Source organism: Ptiloglossa arizonensis, chromosome 10, assembly GCF_051014685.1.
Source record: "Ptiloglossa arizonensis isolate GNS036 chromosome 10, iyPtiAriz1_principal, whole genome shotgun sequence".
In the NCBI taxonomy this organism is placed as follows: Eukaryota; Metazoa; Arthropoda; class Insecta; order Hymenoptera; family Colletidae; genus Ptiloglossa; species Ptiloglossa arizonensis.
In genome coordinates, this window is record NC_135057.1 from 17,226,157 (window position 1) to 17,248,590 (window position 22,434).

At 48.6% G+C, this 22,434-nt stretch overlaps 1 protein-coding gene across 1 annotated transcript in view; it reads right to left on the bottom strand.

Moving 5' to 3' along the window:
- Msp300 (Muscle-specific protein 300 kDa) overlaps positions 1-22,434 on the bottom strand; it is an 87,185-nt gene that overhangs the window by 19,189 nt on the left and 45,562 nt on the right. The window contains 5 exon segments of the mRNA XM_076322366.1: positions 84-6,097; positions 8,223-8,357; positions 8,666-8,971; positions 9,278-9,382; positions 10,549-21,096. Coding sequence (XP_076178481.1) covers positions 84-6,097; positions 8,223-8,357; positions 8,666-8,971; positions 9,278-9,382; positions 10,549-21,096 — 17,108 coding nt within the window.

Below are 22,434 nucleotides of genomic sequence, written 5' to 3' on the forward strand. Positions count from 1 at the left end.
GAGAGATCGCGAGATGAAAATTAAAATTCTTCGATCGCCGGTGTCGTTCGATTTCGCACCGAAACTACACCGAAATTTCTCACCTGTATATGTTGTTCACTCCGTTCTCAAATTCATCCCATCTAGCCAGTTCGGTATCGATGTACTTCTCGCCGTCGTTGGTGACGTCTTCGATCATCTTTACCTGATGCACGAGAGCGTCGAGGCACTCCTGCAAATTGGCTCGGTCTTCCCTCGGATAATTATCCTCCACCAGTTTCCATATATCGTTCAACTCGTGCATGTTCTCTTCCACGTTCTCCACTTCGTCCTTGAGCTCGACGTAAATCTTATCGTCGTGAGAAGGCCCGGCGGGACATTCCCTGCTTAAGAAAATTCTGTACTCGATCGTTTCCAGCCACGCGGAGATCGTTTCCACGATCACCACCAAGGTCTCTTCCATGGCTATCGCGTCCTTTTCTCGAGCCGCGTCTCTCAAATGGGACAGTTCTCGGCGAATGTCGGCCGCGCGTTCCTCTACCAACTTTTCATTCGCCATTTTGTCCAAGTGAGCGATGTGCAGTATATTCCCCAGGTGACTGGACTGTTTGGCGTTTCGAAGATTTTGCATTCGATCGGAAATCACTTTCGCGGCTTGGTTGCTTTGGGTCTGGATTTGATGGGGAGGCTCGTATTCAATGGTCTCGGCCAGCAGGAAACCCTTCGAACTGGCACTCTTTTGTGAAATTGGATGAGAAGGAATCTCCCAGGAAGGTTGCTCGTCTCCTCTCCTCTCCGCGGGCTCGTACTTTCGTTCGGACGGTTTCTTCGAGGATTCGCTTATAATGTCTGCGTAGGTCTTGATCTTGGGTCGATTCTCCTCCTCTGAGATCGCATCTACGGGCGAGAATGGTTCTTCGGTCGTATCCATTGGTTCGGGAGAGGGCAGACTCGTCCGTTGTCGGAGTTCCGATTCTGACGGGACGTCGAGCTTCTCTTTGCCCAAAGTCCATACGTCTTGAGCGTCTTCGTCGACGATCGTTGGCTCGGTCGTCGTTGCAAACGCGGTACTATCGATTTCGTCGGTTCTCCCTTCCGGTGGTACGAATTTCGGCTCCTCTTTCCGCGCAACGTCGTCCGCCTCTTCGGACACTTTCTCCAAATTAGCAATATCGCTAACGGGAGATTTTTCTTTGCCGACGTTCTTCTTGGCGACATCGGAATAGGACAACTTCAACGAAACGTCCCGCGATTCCACGGGTTGACCGAATATGGATTCAAGATCCTTTTCTCCCGGGGAACAGATTTCGATGGTCTTGTGTCTCCTTTTTCGTTTCTGCCTCCTCGCGGCGTTACCGTCGTCGGACTTTGTCGCGTTAGACGAGTCTTCGAGGATCGTTGGGTCCCGCGGCGCGTCGGTCAACTTACTCGTAGCGTCGCTCGTATCGCTGGTCGATAATTCTATGGTTGCCTGGAAACATATTTCAAACGAGGGATCCGCGCTCGTCTCTCGCTCCGATACCGCCCTAGACGGTATCGACGATTCCTTCGATTCGAACTTGGCTTCCATTTGTTCCGGGAGTCTTTGTACATATTCAGCTTCCAATTTCACTTTCGTTGTTTTCGAGTCGTCATCGGTTTCTTCTTGTACTTGTACATCAGGTGCTACTGGAATTTTTGTATACTTTAGAGGCGTCTTCGTCTTCATCGACGCATCCGCCGCATCCACCGCATCCACCGTCGTTGGTATCGAGGCTGCTGGTGCACGGTCCTCGATCGTCGTTTCTTCTTTTTCTTTAGTTTCGTCCGCCACTCTATCGACAGTTTGCAACGTTTCGTTCGGTAACGACAGTTTCCTCTCCTCGATGCTTGGCTGCGTTTGTACGCTACTTTCTCGCGTTTCGGGAACGATTTGCACACTTTCCGCGACGCGCGATATCGATTCGATCGGTTTTATCTCCATCGAGTCGTTCCGTGTCTCCAGCCCCTCCGGTGAACTGGTTTGCGACTGTTCGTCCCTCGCCTGTTTCATTTCCTCCAAGCTGGTTTGCGTGGACAATTCGCATACCTCGTCTCGAATCGGGGAGGTACCGATCGGACTGGTTCGAGTGATCGCTGTCTGCGACTCCGTTTCCCGAGTTTCAGCTTGTCGAGGACTTTCTTCCGGAGTGATTTGAGTTTCCGCGACTTCGACGGAACGCTGCTCCGTCAAGTTTGCTTGGACGTTGAAGTCCAACGTAGTCTTCTCCGGAGTGGTAGGTTTGCTGGTCTGTGCTTCCGTTTCGATGGTTTCTGATGTTTCCGGTGTCACGGTTTGAACACCGATACCGGTCAAATCCTTCCTCAAGATCGGTGGCGGTGTCGTTTGCTGTTCAGCAGCCACGAAAGCTTTCTCCGCGGTTTGAGTCTCCGTTTCCATGGTCCAAGTTGTCGGTGAAGTTTGCGCCTCTATGGAAACCACCGTCGTGGTTACAGTTTGAGCCTGTCTTTCTTCGGTCGTTCCTGGAACGACTATCGGTCCGGCATCTTCCATCGGACTTGTTTGAACACCGTACTCCTCTACTTGCGTTTCAGTTGTTTCCAAGGTTTGCGTACTTATTTCTTCGATTCGAGGTATTTCCGCAGCGGTTTGTACGCCCGAATCTAAAACGGTCACCGGAGATGTCTGTATTTCGGAATGCCTCGTATCGGATCTCTCGAACAGCGGTGTTTCTTTCGGTACAGTTTGAACTTGTTCCGTTTCGGGCGGTTCGATCGCTTTCGAATGTTCCGCCGGAATTTGCGGAATCGATGTTTCCACCGGTTCGTCGGTTTCCCGAACCTCGAATAGTTTTGTTTCTTCCAAAGGCGGTGGCGATGTTTGGACGAAAATTTCGCACACTTGTTCCTGCATCGGTGACACGGCAATCGAAACCGTCGGTTCTTGCGGAGAGGTCTGAGTGTCCGCTTCGTTCAACTTGGGAACTCGAGGAGTTTCCTCTTTGCCGACCCCGACCCCGACCTCCTCCCGCTTCTTTTTTTTCTTCTTCTTCTTCGTTGCTTTCGCGTCCTCGGTTTCCACCGGAGCCAGATCATCCGTGAATTCTCCTTCGTCGGTGGTAGTCTGAGGGAATTCGGACTGCTCTTCCTCTCTGGAACTTCTCACCCTCTGTTTCTTCTTCTTCCTCCTCTTCTTCTTCGCAACGCTTTCATCGTCCGGGGTAGTAGTGGAAGCCATTGTCCTGTCGTCCGCTCGGTAGCCATCTTCGCTCTCCAAAGTTTCGTCTTTCAAGGTCAAGTCGAGTTCGGTCGATTCGATCATCTTGGCGACATCCGGCCGCGGTGTTTCGCCGACGCGTTTAGAGGAGTCGGAGAGCGAGACGTTGATATCCACCGATTCGGCGATGTTCGAGACGACCGAAGTGCTCGATTTGGTATCTATCGACTTGATCGGTGATCCAGCTTCTTCTTCCGTCTTTACATCCGTGTGACACTCGTCTTCTTTCTCCGAAGTGATGATGGACTTGTCCGAAGTTTCTTCCTTCTCGGAAGTAACGACAGACTTGTCGGATGTTTCCTCTCTCTCGGACGTGAGAGCAGACTTGTCCGAGGTGACCTCTTCTTTCTCCGATGCGGTGGTGATTCGTCGTTCCGATACCGGTGGCGACGTTTGAACGATTTTATCGCGAATTATCGGGATACTTCCCTCCTGGTCGACCGGCGGATCGATGCCCGAGACGACAACTTCTTTTTCCGGTGGGGTGGCAATTGGCTGTTCCGTTTGAACGATTTTCTCACGAATCGTCGAGGTACTTTCCTTATCCGCTGGCAAACTGATGTCCACGTCTTCTTTCACCATGCGATACGGCGGGATCGTTGGCTCGGCTTGACTCGTTACGGACACCGTTGGTTGGATCTCTTCTCCCTCTTTTCGCACGGCCAATGATATCTCCACCTTATGGAAGAGCGGTTTGTACTCTGGTTTCAAAGCCTCGTCGAAGAAGTCGCACTCCAAATCGGGAACAAAGGAGTCCTTCACCAACTGCTGCATCTCGTTGATCGGCACAAGACGGAGTTCGTCTTCCGTTTCTTCGGCGTCGGGTTGTTTACCCTCGATGGCCGAAGCGACCGACTCTTCGGCTCGAAGGGGTTCTTCTCCTGAAATTTCAATCACCTTTCGTATCCCTCCCGACGAAATATCCACCGGTGCGCCCTGTGCTTCGTTTATCGTTGCTTCGACCAAATTTTCTTCTTTTAATTCGGAAAGATTCGATTTATCGACCTCAGATTCTACCGTGCCGCTAGTTTCATCGTGCTTTTCTAAATCTACCGTGCCAGTTTCTAACTCGATATCGGGTGTTTCGATCTTTACGGGTGGTGGTGCATCGACGGACTTACAAGTCGCTTTAGCGGCGGTCGGTACGTCGTCCGACACGATGGGATCGATCGGAGACTCGACCGATACTACCTGCCGCGTCTCTTGTATCTCGATCCCTCGGATAGGACTCTGTAAAGCAGCGGATACTTCGGCATCGATAAACGCTCGACTATCCATCGGAAGTGACTTTTCGTCGTTTACCTCGATCGTGAACTCCACGTTCCCGTAATCGTCGCCGGTTCGAGGTATCGTCCGTTCCGTAACAAATTCGGATTCGATCGAAGACTCTCGAGGAATTTCTGAAATCTCTTCTATGCAAACATCCGTATCCACGGGTTGTTTCGGACTTTCGAGAACCTCTTCGTCCGAAAGTACCTCTTCGATGATGACGCTTCCTTTTTCAATCTCGGGCAAAGTTTCCTCTCTCTTTGGTTCCGAGTATTCTGTTCCCGGAAGCATGTCCTTGGCGAATGCGCCAAAGAATGGCCCTTGCATGGGAGTATCGTCAACCTCGACCAGTTCCGGTTCTAAATTTTCATCCACCTTGTCTTGTTTCGCTTCCCCGGCCAAACGGGGATCTCGCGTCTTCTCCTCTACCGGTTGTTCCCCGATTGCACCGAGTTGTCGTTGCTCATCGCGTTTCACGACGTTGATACTGATATGCGGTATGTTTTTCTCGTTTATCTCCACTTCTTCGGGCTCCTCTATTATCTCCTCCGTAGCGGTCTCCTTGCCATCGATAATCGTCACCTTTCGAACGATCCTCCTGGTCTTTCTTACCACTCGTCTGGTCACCTGTTGAACCACCGCGTGAACGCTGGAGGTTCGCGCTCTGTATTCTCCGCTCTCCATCAGGATTCCCTCTTCGAGCGGTTGCGGACCGATGTCTCGGATATTACCCTGCGTCACCGTGTGCGTGTACTCGGGCACCGACTCGTACTCCTCCACGTTGACGTCCTTGTAAGGTGTCCCGGTGGCGATTGTCCCTCCGTAAATCTGTTTCGTGGTGGTCTCGATGGTTCCGTTTGGTTTCGCAGCGGTCACCGTGATCCGTTGATCTCTCATAGTGGCCTCCGAAAACGCCTGCACCACGGAAGGCGCGTCTCCGATCGCCGTCGACATCGAGGACGAGTGTTGTTGAGTGGTTTGCCTACTGGTAACCATGGTGCGTCTCAACTTTCTAACAATGATCCTCTTCGAACCGTCTTCGTCGACGACGATCTCGGTGGTCACATCGTCCGGCTCCATCAAGACCGTCTCGAACGACTGCGGAGCTGCGTGAACGATATTTAACTCGCTGGTGGCAAGGTCGGTATTCCTGGGATCTTGATACCTCATGTCTACGATAATATCTTCGGGCATCGCGTCGGGACGTTCCTGAACGATTTCCTTGGTGGAAGTGGTCGGTAGGTTTTTCGTGGCTATTTCGATCACATCGTGGTCACCGTCGGTAGTTTTTCGGATCTTTATGGTTTCTTGAATTTGAGGACTCTCGTTAGAGTGCATCGTGTCCACGGTTTGCGTGGTCAGCGAATGACACACCGCCGGTTCTTCGATTCGATTCGTAGAGGTTTGCTTGGTGAGCTGCTGCGGTTTTTCGACGATATCGTTCGCTAACAAACTTTGTCCTGTTTGCAGAGACACGTCAGCCAGAGATGGCATACTACTTTCGAGGGACGATTGAATGGAAGGTGCCTGATCAAGGGTAGCGTCGTCCCGTTCCGACGTTTCGTCGGCTTGCGCTTCTTCGTCGCATAGCTCCTGAAAAATTGACAAGGATTTGGCTGAAGAAACCTACGTTACGTTCGCGAATGTCGTTTCTTCGACCGCTTGCACGAAATAGCCTTCGAAGGGTCTACACGCGCGCGCGCGCACACACACACGCACACGCGTACACATATTTAGAGCTCAAGTACAGGTCGTGGTACAAACGAAGCTCCAATGATCAATAGTCGGTAGAAATGAAATTGCGCTACTTGAAAGTTTTGCGATGCGAAATGTAGAGGCAATAAGCTAAATTAACGAAGAGTTTAACAAAAGTTGATTAAATTTTATTACGCTTCGATGATCGAAAAACCGTAGGACGTAATGCGCTGTAAGCAGTGACGAAGAAGGCAGCAGTAGAGCCCTCTGAAGTAGCAAAATCTAATTGCGTCGCTTTGTTAACGATGTCACTACGTTAATCACTTGTTTGTTACGTGAAAGATGATGTTGATTGTTACGCGATTCGTGGTCGAGCTTCGAACATTTTAATCGGCACAGCTTCACCTGCATGGCGTGGATGGAGACGATACGGAGACGAAAGAATTATTCGGCAAGCTTAACCGCCTAGGAGCGAGAACAAGAATATCCGCGGAGAAGAACACTCCGCGTAACACTGTTGTATTTTTAGCGTTAAATGGACGCTACGCCCGATTTTATTTCAATGCGTCTATTTTGAGCACACTCGTCGTACATACTTGTACCATCAAGCATATGCGAAAGAAAAAAGCGAGCGATCTATTTATCTATCGTAGACGCGTATTAAGCGAAAGAAACGTTTCAACGAAACGTCTTCTCGTGAAAATAAATTTACCGATCCAAAGTCGGAAAGAAAATAATTACGATTTAAAGGAAAGGGCATCTTTCCAAAATATTTATGATTTTGTAATCGTCGTTTCGACTCCGTTGTTATCTTACGCGCGAACACGTGTACACGAATACATACATACGTACACGTATGTACATACGTATATATACGTTGTAGAAAAATTACTTTTGTTACCGTGTCGAGACACGCAACATATAGAGTATACGTTACGTACAGTGATGTCGAGGATAAATAAAGGGGGAGGTGGGGATTAATGAGAGTACTTTAATTGCATGAAAAAATTACAGTAATAATGTATTAACATTCCTTAAACAAATGCTGTGGCCTATATATATATATATATATATATGTGTATATAAATATAGAATACAAGCAGTACATGTACACATACATATATATATATATATATATATATACATACGCACACACACACATATATGTATATGTATATGTACATGTGTGTATACGTATATGTATATAGTATGCATATGTATATGTATATGTATATGTATATGTATATGTATATGTACATCCATTACCTTAAGCTAAAGGAACATAAAGTGTGTTGTAAATTATACATGATGAGACACGAGCAAAAAAAGAAAGGAAACAAACGGTGACAGCGATGAAAGTAATGACTGCGGTGTTGCATGGTGAAAAGCCCGTGGAAATTGACACGATGACGGTGCTGTGGCGAATGAGAGGAGTGAAAACGTATATGTTCGATAACATGAACCTCTTGGACTACCCATACACGTGCAAAATGAAACATTGTTGTAACCAACATGAATTACTACGTCGAAGCAGCAAAAGTAAAAGAGTATTACATGCTTCACCATCTAACAATCACCTTACTCCCTCTTATTGTACAATGATACAAGCAGTATATATACATATATATATGTATATATATATATATATATATATATGTGTGTGTGTGTGTAATTTCTACATACGTGTAATTCATATATGTATACTGTGCACGTTTAGATTATTATTCTTCGGTGTTTCGCGCTTTGGTAAGAGATCGAATAATATTTTTCTTTTATTCGAATCGATTAAGCGGATAAACTAGACGACTAGAACGATTAGAAAAATTAACCGAAGGTTTCTTATTTTTCAACTCTATTCGCTTGGTTGCGTTTATCTTTTTTTGTTTGTAAATACTTTTTTTCGGAATTTCGGAGTTCGCGTTGCTTTCGTTTCACTTTCTAATCGTCTCGTACTTCACGAGACTGTTGCGCGAAGACCAGCGAGGTTTGCGAAAGCCCCCGAGCATTGGAAAACGTTGGATACCTGCTGCCTTTGCTGCAGACGAGACATCACCTCCAACAGCGCATTCTTCAGGACCTTTGCCAGTGTGCTGATTTCTGGCAGCGATTCAAGCTCCGACACTCGCTGCGCGTGACTGCTTAACTCGTCCTGCAAAGCCTGTCCATACATACACACAGACGTAACAACAACAGAGCCGTGATTCCGCTTAAAAATAAACCGGGAACGCCGGTATTCTAAAACCGGGGATTACGGCGGTGATATCGTATCGGCGCCAGGATAGGAGTCCGCGTCGCGAAACAAACGAAATCTGACCGATTTCGTTTCGACTTTTACCCATTTCTTTTTTTTTTTACAAGGATATTTTTGTTTTCATCGATCGTCTCGTTTTCGTTGGTCTTTGAAATAAGTCGTGTATCGTTGCTGCTGCGAGAAAGAGGTGCACGATGAAAAAAGGTTCGACGTACCTTGTTCGTGGCGATCGGTTGTTGTTCCTTCATACTCGCCACGATGTTTTTCAACCAAGCGTCCGTTTCGTCTAAAAATTGTTTGTAAGCGTGAATGTCGTGACCACGTTGTTCTTGGTGACCACGCGCTCCCTCGAGAGTAGTTCGTCCTTGCTCCGCTTGTGCCAAGAGGGTGACGATGCGCGTCTGAACTTCCGCTAAATTGCTCAAAAGTTTCTCGGCCTCGACGTCGGCTGGAATTTTGTGCAGCTCCTCTTCCAATTGGCCCGTTTCTTGCTCGTAGCCACGAAGCTCCGTCACGAGAGCCTAAAATTAACGTAAATTTTTCTACTCACCCGACGAATAACGTACAAAGAGTACACAGGATACGATACATGGGATTGAAACGATTTTATTACCACTTTTCATTTACTCGTCGTTATCGAATTTTGCAACAAATTTGTAGCGCGATCGATGAACATTGTACCTAATAAAATTGTACCGATACCGATAGATACCGCATAGATAGATCGAAATGTCAAAGGTTCGAATTTTATTTCGTAGAATAAGCAGATCTCTTCCATCTTTGGCTTCAAGTTGAAAATTTTATGGGTCTATCGTGCGTAATCTCACCGTAAGCGCAGAAAGCATAGTGTCTATGTTGTCTCGTGGCAAGCAAGTTCCCTTTAAATTCGACAATCTCAGCTGTAAAACCATCAGACGCTCTTGTATGATGTCCTGCAACACAGAAATCGGTCAATGAACGTGTCGATACTGGATCGGACGATGGCGCAAAAAAATATGCCGTGCACATCACGAGCTTCGATTCAATTACAATCTGTTAACGAATAGATTAGCTCGGAGGTAACTCGCAAAATCTCTAGCAAATCGTAACACTGGGATACGCATAACTCATAAATACATAAAAGGATCCCGTTTTCATGGGGCCTGTATTAATTTTGCGGTTGCTTTGCGAGTTGGGTCGGAAACACTATCGGCATGCAACAAGGTCCAGCAACGAACAAGTGTAGTTTCTAAATTGCGACAAGTTACCGATCAGATATCGCAAAACTCGACGATACAATGTTTCCCTACATTCTTTCTTATTCGATGGCCGTAAAATGAAAAGTTGCGCGAAAGATATATATACTATATATAAAAAAAAAAAAAAGTAACGAAATAAAAGCCGAAAATTTACACGATATTTCTTGAAAAGATTTCGACACGAAATTCTGGCAATTGAACACGTTTTACGCAACGCGTGTAATCGAAAAGTGCTTTCGTTACACCACCACCACCCCTCTCTCCTTCCTTCCCTTCCCAAAGAATCGTACAAACGAGTTTACCGAAAATCGATGTATCGCGAGAACTTAAAAATTTCGGTATCACCGAATTGCAACGCAAGCCGAAAATCAAGTAACGTTACGCTTATGCATCACTAAACTGTAACATGCGGGTGAACGGAGGAGAATAGTCTACAGGATACAGAAAAGCGATAGCGGTACGTATCATGGTGAAGCGGTAGCTATTAACACCGGCTGGCAACGTGAAAAGGCAAAATAGTCAGCGAGTAGAAACGAGATACGCTGAAGCTACAGAGGTCGAGAGAAGTGATACGATCGGCAAAACATATACGGAAAACCGACAGAAAACGAGGGCACAAGAAAACAGTATAAAACGCTATTAATGCCAAGTACACGCGCACACGCTCAAACATACGCGCCAGCGATCGCTCGTTCACGCGCACGCTTGTTTTAAATCGGCAACGTGGGTGCGTGAGTGCGTGCGATCGTCCCGGCCGTGTACGTACGCATACACACAATCCTGCACAACAGAGCTGGCCAGCGAACTCGTTCAAGCTCGACTGCGTAAAGATTCGAGCGCTGGTTGTAACGTGATCGCACCTTGATCCGTCGTATCCTCTTTTCGGGCTCATCTTCAGCTATCCCCGTCTCTCTCTCCGTCTCCACATTTGGAGTCCGTCGTTGCATCGATCCTCTTTCTCTACCTAAATGTTCCTTGGGATCTGGATTGTGGCGGGAAATGCTCGGTGGTGTCGAGGAGGGGTCACGTGGATCGGAACAAGTGGATTCGTCTACCTGTTCACGAATCGAAGACCCGGACCGGAGTGGCGAACGACTGCAGGATCGATCGGTCGAACGCGTACTCTCCCGATCCAAACTCGAAGTAGATTCGAGCGATTGCGCAGCCGTTTGCCCCGACGAGGATTCGTCGCGTTTGGAATCGGTTCGATCGAGCTCGAAACGGACGAAGGATCTTTCGGAAGAAGGCAGGTCGCTGGGAAGGGTATCCGACACCGGAGTCTCGACGATCTCTTCTCGAACGAGTTCCGATAACCGATCCGTTCGCTGTTCGTGTTCGCTCGACAAGTAAGTGCTGTAATCGCTCCAGCTACCTATGCCTCCGGGGAGGTCGGCGATCAGACGTTCCGTGTGAGGCCCACCCATGACGAACGAGTTCAGGGGACCACCGTTTCCGCCGCGACCGTTTAAATTACCGTCACGATCACCGCCAGAGTCGCCCGGGTCGTTCGAGTCGCGTTTAACATCGCGGGAAGACTTGCCTTTCGCGTAATTGGCCAAATTTTCGAATAGGTAGCGTTCGGCCTCGTGATAGGGGTGTTTATCCGGCCAGAAACCGCTGTCGAGGGAGAGGAATCTCGATTTGCTTTGTTCCGGCGCGGTCTGTAAGATCAGAGGAGTCTGTACGGGTTTCTTCTTTTCGGGACTCAAAACCAAGATTTCGTCCGCTATGAAGAACTGTACTTTTGGTTTCGCTGGTTCGATCACGATATCAGCGGTTTCTATTTCGGGCTCGGCCGATATGCATTTCTCAAATTCTTCCTCCGTTTGTAGCTGGGTCTCGATCGAGTCCAACCTTATGGGCAACTTTTCGATTTCGTCCGTCGATAAATCTATCGGTGCGTTTACTTCGGACGCTTCGTCCGTTCCATCTTGGATTATAGTTTCGAGTTCTTTTACGATCGGCGATTCTTCGATCTCTTCTGTTGTCTGCATTATTTCGTCGTTGTTCTTACGCGTTAAGTCTTTCGGAGGGTGAACGTTTTCTTCGGCTTTCGCATCGCGCGCAGCAATCTCACTTCCTTCGAGTTCCTCGGAAGCTTTATCCGCTTCGTCCGTTTCGTTCTTTCGATGCTGTTCGCTCGTTTCTTCCCGACCTTTGCCCTCGAGCTTTTCGGTCCCATCTTTATCTTCTTCGACTATTTCTTCTTTCGGAGACCCTTCGAGAACATTTTCATTTTCTCGCGTATCCGTGACTGCTTTTTCTTCTATAACGGACATTTTCTTTACCTCTTCTTCGACCTCGATTCGACGATCAAGGTTAACGTTCTCTTTAATTACGTCCGCGGTAGTATCCTCGATTCGAATAACATCTTTCGCTTCTTTCTCGTCCTCTTTACATTCAGGTACGCGTACTTCTCGAACCTCTAAATTTTCCGGTTCGCTATCCGCCTGTAATTTCTTTTCAAGTACATTTTCGCTTTTCTCTCGATCGATCGTTTCTTTCGAAAATCCTTGGACCACCGTAGCGGGAGAATCTGTGCTCGAAGTCGTAATACTTTCATTCTTCGACGGAGCAATGTCTTTGCCGGCAACTGTCGAATCTCCAGTCTCCGGTTCTTCGTGTTTAGTTTTCTTTACCTGTCTATTCTTACGTTTCGATTTCTCTTTCGCGTTAGGTGCAGGTTTTTCCTGCTTCGTGGGTTGTTCTGCTTCATTTTTCGTTAACTTCAATGTTTTTACATTTTCTTCGGCCGATTTTGACGTTTCGAATGTTTCGTCGTTTATTTTCGATACTTGTACCTTTTCTTCGGTTAAGTTTATCGCTTCTATTTTTTCTTTCCTCGATTTTCCTACTTTTACCATTTCTTTGCTCGATTTTGGTGCTTCTAATTTTTCTTCGCTCAACTCCGATGGTTTTACTTTTTCTTCGTCCAATCCCGATGGTTCTACGTTTTCTTCGCTCAATTTCGGTGGTTCTGCTTTTTCGTCGTTCAATTTCGATGCTTCTATTTTCTCTTCGTCAAACTTTGATAATTCTGTTTCTCCTTCTCCTAATTTCGATGCTATTACCGTTTCTTCGCTCAATTCCGACGCTTTCGCACTCTCTTCGTTCACCTGCGACGGTTTTACTTTTTCTTCGGAGGTAGAATCAATTTTATCTTGGTCGGAATTTCCAACTGCTTCGATTTCGTTTTTAACTTTCTCAATTTCTGGTAGCAGCGCATCCTTCGGTTCGGTTCTCTCGTCCGGTGTCATCTTTTCTTCTCTTACGCATTGGAAATTTTCTGTCGGTAACGTTTGAACGATATTCGCCTGTATCGTGTGCTCTTTACTTTCGTCTTGTTCCGTAGCTTGCTCCTTACCAGACTTTCCTTTTTTCGACTTTTTGTTTCTCTTCGAGCCACTCTTGGGTGGCTCCTTCGTTTCCAATTTCATTTGTACCGGAGCTTTCTTTTTCTCTTCGACTTCAATTACTTTATCCGGTTCTACACTCTCGGATATGACAGTCCGTAGCCCCTCTTCGGCTCGTCGCGTTTCTGCAACGGAAGCTTGCGCCGCGTTCTTTTTAGTTTCCTGATCGGTATCGACGTCACCTGTTTTCGATTTTTCTTTATTCCTGGATTCTTTCGTGGTCGTTTCCATCGACGAATGCGCTTCCCCTCGTCCGACACTTCGAGATCGCGATCTCGATCGTCTGGATCGTAGCTCTCGTCGATTCACGTATTCCACGAATCCTTGATCGTCGACTTGGACCAGATTCTCGATCGGTATCGGTTCCGGAGCTTCTTCCACGCGAATCTGTACTCGAGGAAGAGACAGCGATTCGGAAGCGATTCGCTCTTTCTCGATGCTCGAGGTCGGAAGAGAGTCTGTCGGTTCGACGGCAGCCGGCGTTTCAACGTTCGTTTCGTTCAGAGCGGAAGATATCGAATCGAGTTCCTCCTGAACTTCTCTTTCGATTTCTTCTACCCAAGAAGATAACTCCACTCGAAGGGTGGCTCCCTTCTCAGCGGTCGATTCGACGGCTACGTTACCCGAAGTGTCCTCGATCGTAACAATTTCCTCTTTCGTTTCTTGAACGGCGGTCGTCGCTTCCGATACAAGTGGCATAGCTTGCGGGGGAGTCGCACGATTCGAAGCTGTAACTTGTGCGTACGATTTGTTGTTGCATTCCCTGGTAGCTGTTTCCAACGAGTCTTCGATCTTTTCGGGAAGACTTTTTACTTTCTCGTTTTCCGATTCGGTCTCGGTGGGAGATATTTTTAATTCCGTACCGCTTTTCTCTTGTTTCGCATCTTTCTTCTTTTGACGTTTCGTTGGTTTTTGTTGCACCGACGGGCTTTGGAACTCTTCCGTGGTACTTTTTCCTGCTTGTTGCACCAGCTTTTCGACCGTCGATGTTTCGATCGGTGACTCTCGACGTGTATCGGTCGTATCAGCCGCTTTCGCACCTTGTACATTTTCCGTAGGAATAATGGATACCTCCGCTGGCCCTTTTGCGCCAACCACCGATGCCCAAGATTTGGCAGATGCCGGCGATCGTACGTCTTCTTCGGGAGTATTTTTTATTCTTGTCCGAGAATCCTCTCTTTTGTTTTCCAGTACGGAAGCCTCGGTTGGAGCTTCTTGTTTAATTTCTATCTTCGAGGTTTGTTCGTTCGAAGCGATCGGTGCTACGAGTTCGTTTCCTTTCTTAGATTTTCCATCGCGTTTCTTCTTCGACTCTGGAGAACCGGCTTCCACTTTATCGGTGCGTTCCTTCGATTCTTTATCCACCATGGGAGATTTCGTTTTAACTTCGAACTTGTCTTTCGCCGATTGCTTTTGCTTTTCCGACTTTTTAATCGAAGATTTTGTATCTTCCTTCGAACTGGATTCGTCGACCTTGATCTCCTTTATCGGAGACCGAGGTGGTCCTGCGTCCATAGTTTTCGATGCCTTCTCCTGGCTCATCTTGGCTTCCGACGTTTTATCATTTACCAACGTTTCAGTCGTTTTCGTTTCGTTTGTAACAGTGGACGTTTCCGTGTTTAATTTCTCCTCTTTCGTTGGTGTTTCTGCGTCTTCCTTTTCGGTTACTCGAGACGTCTTTTCTTTTTTAGAAACAGTTTTATCAACGACTTCCTCTCCTTCGAATTTCGTTTCTGTTAAAATCGGAGTTTCTACTCCACTTTTTCGTATTTCTTCTTCTACCGCAAAAGTCATCTCCGTCTCAAGTTTTGTTTCTTGGGATTGTTCTTCGTCGACTAGGTTTTCCTCTGGAATATTTTCTTTCCGTTCTACCGTAAGTTCCGTCTCTTTCGTCGTTGTTCGAAGTTCCTCGCATTCAGTCTGTTTCTCATCGACTAGATTTTCCTCTTCGATTTTCGGTTTCTGTTCTAACGCGAGTTGTTTCTCCGTCGTGGCTGTACGAAGCTCCTCGTCCATATTAGCATCAATAGGAGACGGAATCGATGCAGAAGTAGTTTGCAATGTTTTTATTTCTTCAGCTCCGGTCTCCTCTTGATTTACCAGGTTTGAGAGGAAATCGGTAGCGACATCTTGCATTATTTCGTTTTCCGAAACCTTTTCCGGCGACTCATCTTTCGTCGTATGTTCGTCGATGTCGGTTTCCGATGATTTCCGACGATTCACTTCGGTTGCCTCGAACGCTTCTTCACTTCTCTCCGATGTTTCCGATTTTGTACTCTGTTTCCTCTCTTGCTGCGCTTGCACAGTTTCGCTCTCAATTTCGACGAGACTCGTCGTTTTCGGTTCTTCCAAAGGAACAGATCTTTCGACCTTTTTCTCCGTGGCCAGTTTAGATTTCACCCACTGAGATTCTAACTCGTAAAACGTACTAATTGGATATTTCGCAAATTCGGTAATAAGCGCACGTTTTCTGCATTCTGCTTCGGATCGGTTCGTCTCTTCTTCAGCTTGTATTTCTCGATCGGGTTTTCTCATGACCGATTCTAGCACAATTCTTTCGATACTCGTTGATCTTGGTGGTACAGAAGCAGGTAAGTTTTCCTGCACCAGCTCGACCATTTTAAAACGTCGATGGAAATTGCTCTCCGCTTCGGTATACGAATGATAATTTAACCAATAGGGTTTAACCAAATCTTCGAAACAGTACGAAGCCGCTTTGTCTTTTCTTTTCGATTCAGAACCATCGAGTTTCGGGGAAGTTTTCGGTCGGCTTACAACATCGGACGTCTGTCCTTCGATTACAGTTACCTTCGTCTCTTCTTCCGGAATCGAGTCTTTAACCGTGGAAGGCGACGCAACGATAAGTTGTTCCACTTTCTCACTATTTTCACCTACCGACATCAAGGTGCCTGTATCTACCGCTTCCGCGACATCGTCGGATCTTTCGATCTGTATCGTTGCCTCGACATCGCCTTCGTTCCGATCGGAAACTGTAATTTCTTCTTTGGAAAGTTGCCTACTCTCGTTCGCCTTGACATCGATTTCTTTCGATTTAGTTCGCGAAACCTTTGGATCGGACCCTTGTTCTATCGCCGCGACATCGAATTCTCGCTCGTCTTTCGAGCTTTCGCTCAATTTAGGTGACAACGGTGTCCCGAAACGACCTCTCCTCCTATCCTGAACGCTACCAAATAGAACTGGCCGACCATCGTCGGTGAGACTGTCCACGTATGTCGCGTAATCGGAATCGAACGTGTCTAACGACGCTTTCGGAGGGATACCAACGGCTGAATCATCCGATACCCTAGCATATCTGGTGGTTAGACTAGCTTCTACTGTTTCGGGACGCAGGGTGATTAGTTCGGTCGGTTTGGAGCCTACGATCTTGGGTAAGGGGATGCTTTCTAAGATTTCTACGGATTTTACGGATTTGACATTGGGTGGTTTCACTTCGATGGACCCGGGAATGCTGGTGGTAGTCGTCACGGTGGTCACCATCTTTTCGATGATCAATGCCTTGCCTGTTGCCGTGGAAGACGATTCCTCGACCAACGAATCCGAATCCGTGGTATTCGACCGAGCGATTTCTTCTTTTTCTTCTTTCTTCGGTGTTTCCGCGCCGATCGATACATTTAATTCCGACTCGTCGAACGATCCTTTCGGTTCCTTCTCGATAGAATCACCTTTAGTTTCTACGGTCGGAGTATCGTTCTTCGATATCGATGGTACATCTTTGGGCGATTCTTTTACGGATACCGGACGTTTCGAAGTTTCTTTTTTACAATCTTCCTCCCCGGTGGACGTCACCTCTGCCGTTTCGGTCGCTATCTTGTCGGAAACATCGATCACGGCTGTGTCTTCGTTCGGTTTCGCTACGGACGTTACTTCGGTGGATTCGGTCGAAGAAATATCACGTTCCTCGACTTTGTTCTCGAGTTTCTTCTTCTTCTTCTTTTTCTTATCCAGTTTCGGTGTACCTGGCTGACTGATTTTCGATTCTTCTTTCGATCGAACGATAGAGGTTGTAGCGATCTTTTCGGTTTCAATGTTGTCCTTGGACTTGCTCGGTTTCTTAACCTCGGACGATGTTCCAAGGGGTCGATTCTTCCGTTCGGATTCTTCGTTCTCGGATGCTTTTGCTTTCGTTTCCTCATCAGGCTTTTGCGGAACTTGGCCAAGATTTGACACATTTTCTTTAGATTCCTCGGTAATAAGATCAATTGCGATATCGGTTTCGGCAAGCTCGGCCGGTGTGGCGATATCTTTGGCGGGCTTTACGTCGGGAACCGTTTCTTCGGTCGCCGGTTTCACAACCACACGGAGAAGATCGCTTTTACCCGATAAACGGGCAATATTTTCGTTAGGGTTCTCTTGATTTCGAATTACCTCGATCTCATTTCGAACGCTATCATCGGAAACGATCGAGCCTTCCTCTCGATCCGTAGTATTCGCTTTCGTTTCCTCGGGTGTAACGTCGATTTTGTCCACACGTATCTCGGAAGCGTCCGGTTTCTTTTCGGTAGCTGTATCCTGTTTCTCTTCGATCGTTACCAGTTCCCCCGTTGCAATTTCTTGGTCCGTTATCTCTGCTTTTACGGATTCTTCGAGTACTTTCGTCTCGACGATGTTACTCGCGTTTATCGCGGATTCTATCGCACGTTCCAATGCACCGATCACGGCCTTTTGTTCCTCTTCGATATCGATATTCGTTTCTAGTTCCCGTTTCGTTTCATCGTTTCGTACTGGCTTACCATCTTCGGTTGTTTCTGCGTTCTTTTCGGTTTCAACGTTTTCCGTCGATACCGTTTCTAGCTGTTTCGATTGCTTCGCTGTCTTCTCTCGAAAATCTTTTCGCTGATTCGATTTCTTCGGTGTCTGTTCTTTCGAGCCGTCTTGCTCGTTCGGTTGTTTCACCTTTTTACTCTTCTTTTTTGGATTTTCCTTCGTCGCGATATTCTTCGAAACATCCTGTTCTTTGGACTTTACCGGCTCGATAACTTTAGGGTCGGGCTTTTCATCGGATTCGGTTTCCAGTTTATCCTTCGATTCGTGTACTCGTTCGGACGGTTCGTCCTTCTTCGGTGACTTGTGTTCTCGTTTTTTCGTTTGTTGCGCGCTTTCGGCGTTCTCAGTTAGGGATTCTTTACCGTCTGGTTCGGGCTTGACTTCTACCTTCGACGGAGCATCGGTAGACGTACCGATGCACTTCTTCGTTTCTACCGAACCGTTTTCAACTTTCGTCGGCTTCACGGCATCTTTGCGAGATTTCTCTTTCGTCGCGTTCTGTTGTTCTTTAACGGTTTTCTGTTTCTTCCTCGAGGCGGTCGATTCCTTTTGCGGTTTCTCTTCCTTCGCATCTAGTTTCTCCGGGATCGTTTCGCTCGCGGGATCGATCCTTGGTTCTTCGGGCTTGCTCGAAACGATCCTCTCGAGCTGAGTTTTCGATTTCTTTTCCTTGATATCGGTTTTACCGACACCCTTGCCACTCTTCTTCTCGGAATCCACCCTATCTTCCTTCCTTCCTTTCGCTTCGTCTCTCGATTTAATCTGTTCTTTCGCGGTGGGTCGAGCCTCCGTAGTATCGGCGATCGTCGCTCCATCTTTGGGCTTCGACTCTAGTTTGGGTTTGCTCGGTTTCCTCTTCTCGTTAGACTTTGCGCTCTTCTTTTCGCCTTCCTCTTTCGGTCTCTGTTCCTGCGTCGCGTTGGGACCATCTTTGCTCGATTTGATCTGTTCCTTCGACTTGTCCTTTTGATTTCTCGACTTTTGCTTGTCCATATCTTCGATCTCCTTCAGAGCTTTCTCGATCTCGTCGTCGACCAACTTGTCCGTTTTCTTCTTCTTTCCTTTCCGTTTCTTCTCCTGCGGTGGGTTTCCTTGTGCAAGTTCGGCCGGTTTCTCTTGTCGTAGGGCCGTTTCCTTCTCTCGTCGAGCATCGGCCCGATCGGGCTGCTCTTCCTTCCGAAGGTTGTCCCTCGTTTCGTTTCGAGGCTTCGTTTCACCGGGCTCCTTGGCAGGATCGACCACCGGTTTCGCCAGCGAAATTTGGCCTTTCGACGGGTTAGCCTGTCCTCTATCCTTTTGAGGACTTTCCTTCGACCGTTCGGATCTTTTTCGAGCTTTCTTCTCGGCGTTTCTCGATTTCGATGTTTCCTGTCTCTCGGTTTTTCTGGTCTCTCGTTTCTTGGTAGTGTCCCAGGCGGAATCTTCTCGCTTGGTCTCTTCCTGTTTGGGTATCGAGGATTCTCGCGTCCGTGTCGCTTCTTGCGGCGGTGTCGGCTCGTGCGTCGAGGACGCGGTCGAGTTCGCCGGTGAACGAGACCGTTCCTTCGTTTGTTTCGACGTCGAATTGGACCCCGTGGAGGAACAAGAGTTACCGGTCGTCGACGGCCCGCGAGGATTCAATCCCTGCGACAAGATTTGAGCGTAGGAGAACGCTTTGCTCTCGGTCTGTAGTTTCGGCTTGAGCGTCGTTGGCTCCGTAGTCGGAGCAGGTTGACGCGTCTCCGGGTCGATCGGATTCTCGTCGGTTTCGGGAGCTTCGACCGGTTCGGACCGAACAGCGGGTCGAGCTTCGACGATCGGCGGTGCTTGACCGGAGATACTCGATTTCTCGTCCGCGTTCGAGGTTGGATTACTCGGCGGTGTAGGATTCTTGAACCGCGATTGATGTTGTTGTCTCTGGGGTGGTTTCTCCGCTCGATTCTGCCGATAGAGCTCCGTTTCCGGAAGATAACCGGGCTGGGCAACGTACTGCTGCTCCGCGGAGAAAGCCATCTGTCCGTCGTAACGAGGTAGAGCGATCTGCCGAGCCGGTGCGCTCGGCACGTAGACGTACGAACTGACCGGATAGGCGATCTGGGTCCCGATGAAACCCACCAGTTCCGGCATCTGTGGATGCACGTAATTGTAAACTTCGGAAACTTGTTGCGGCCCGGGTACGTTCTCGTAACTCTTTTCGTTCAAGAGATCGTAGTCCTCGACGGAGTCTGCGACCCAGCTCGAATCCGTCTCCGGAGCCTCCTCGGCAGGTTTCACGGTATCGGGTGGAAGTTCGGGCTGGTGTTCGCCGGAGGTTTGTTCCGTATCGTTCTCGAGGGGGAGTTTCTCCTTCTCCGGTGCGCAGGAGACCGGATCGAGGGTGACCGTCTCCTTGTTCGCCAACGGTGAGTGGGCTGTCTTGCTTCCCTCCAGCGAAGGACTTCGCGAAGCGTTCGCCTGCCCGCGAAGAATGTCGGCGTAGGAGGTGGATCCAGGAATCCATATGGGACTGGCCGACCTTCCCCTCCTCTCTTCCCGAGGTGCCAACATGTTCTTCAGAGCGAGCGGTGATTCCTTTTTTCGTTCCGTGACGGATCGAGGACTCTCCGGAAGGTTGCTCGTATCCGCGGAGGAGGCGGAGGACGCGGTCTCGAGGGAGTCTTCTTTGTCCTTCCTGGACAACGCGGAAGCGGCTCTCCTCGAGCGAGCTCTGTAGACGCGGGGCGTAGAGTCTACCGCGTCCACCGCGTCCACCGCGTCCACCGCGTCCGTTGCGTCCACCGCGTCCGTTGCGTCCACCGCGTCCACGGCGTCCACCGCGTCGACCTTGGCCGCGCGTCGAGGCTGCGCCCTCGGTTCGAGTTCCTCCAGTTCACCCGGAGCCTCGATCTTCGTCGGTCGTTCCACGTTGCTGGCTGTCTCCGACCTCGCGGTTCGATTGGCGGAATCGTCGCGCGCTCGCTCGACGATCGGTTTCTGAACGGAGGTCTGCGCGACAGGCCTCGGCACCTGAATCGCGAGCGGCGAGGACGAGGCAGCCTCGTCCCGCGGGTTTCTGAACGGACTAGAACCCCTCGAGCTCGGACTGGTACGACCGGCCGTGATGTCCGCGTACGAGATCTGACCGATCAGCCTGCACTCGTTGCTCTGTACATAGCACGGGTCCACGGCGTAAATCTGATCCAGCAGTGTCTTCGCGCGCTGCCTCCATTCGTCCATCCTTTGCTGCAGGCTCTGCTTAATCCGCCACGGAGGAACAGCCAAGGCACAACAATGGAATACACATACGTGAATTTTCTGGGAGTCTCTTTAATTGTTTGTTTATAGTTTTGTTTGGCTAGGAGGGAGTCGATTCGGCAGAAGTTGTTAACGAGGAACGAGAAAGTTCAGGGGATAGTAGTTGTAGGTCGCGTTGTTGGATAAATTAATCTTTAGAGTTTTAGTATGCGTGTATGCTAGATTAACGTTACGATCAGCGGTGGACGTGGCTCGCGAAGAAAACAACTCAACACCGTTACCATTTTACTTAATATTTCCTTCTCTTTGCTCGTTCGCCGGGTGTTTGCGACAAAGAGGGTTCTTTATTCTCTGTTAACTCTTAGACAATGTAGCGGTTTAGGCGTACACGAGGTGATCCGCTCGTATCGCGTGTAGGACAATTTGCTCGATACAGTGTACGGTTATACGTGTATATAAAGTTCGCTAAAAAAGGTACGTCGAGGTATTAAAAACGACGATTGGCTCCCATCCGTGGAACGAGGACAATCGTGTCGCGCCCGAGGAACGCGGTAGGTCGTCTCCTTGGGGTCGAGGTTGTCCTCGTTCGCGCGGATAAGGCCCGCAAAAGAAACAACGCGAGGGAACGACGACGTGGATTCGATCTTGTCTCCATCCACCGGCTACTGTCACGGATCCAACGGTTCCAGGTCGGGTGTGCCGCGTTGCGCGAGAATCTTCGATCTCTCCGTGCGCGACTGGATCCTGCTTTGCAACGATTTGATCTTCTCCCGGCAAATCTGTCGCGAGGCCGTGGACAACGACGCGCGTCGAGCCAGCGAGAAAAGACGGACAACGCGAGCCGAGTCGTGTCGCGTCGAGCCGAGTCGAGCCGAGCCGAGCCGAGCCGAGCCGAGCCGAGCCGAGCCGGGTCGGGCCGAGTCCAGCCGAGCCGGGCACGTCACGCGTAGATCGATTTTTCGACGAGACCCGGAGAGACAGAGATCCAAGGAGGATGAGATGGAGAAACCAACGAGGACACCAAAAGACGACGACGACGATGACAAACCGATCGAGAAAACGATGAGTCGAGACGAAACGTAAAGTGAACGAAAGTGAACGGTAACGGGAGCATTCGGGATCGATTGTCGGAGGGACGATGGGTGGTAAAGGGTGCGGCAAACAAAATTTCGTAAGTCAAATAACCGATGCGAATGAATTGAGAGAAAAAAAAAAATCAAACACAACAAGAACAGAAACACAAACAACGAAAAATGTTAAACGCATCGGACGAGTCTTTTCAATAGCCTTTGGCTTGTGCGCGTTGTGTTTGCGCACAAGTCTCCAAGCGCGTCT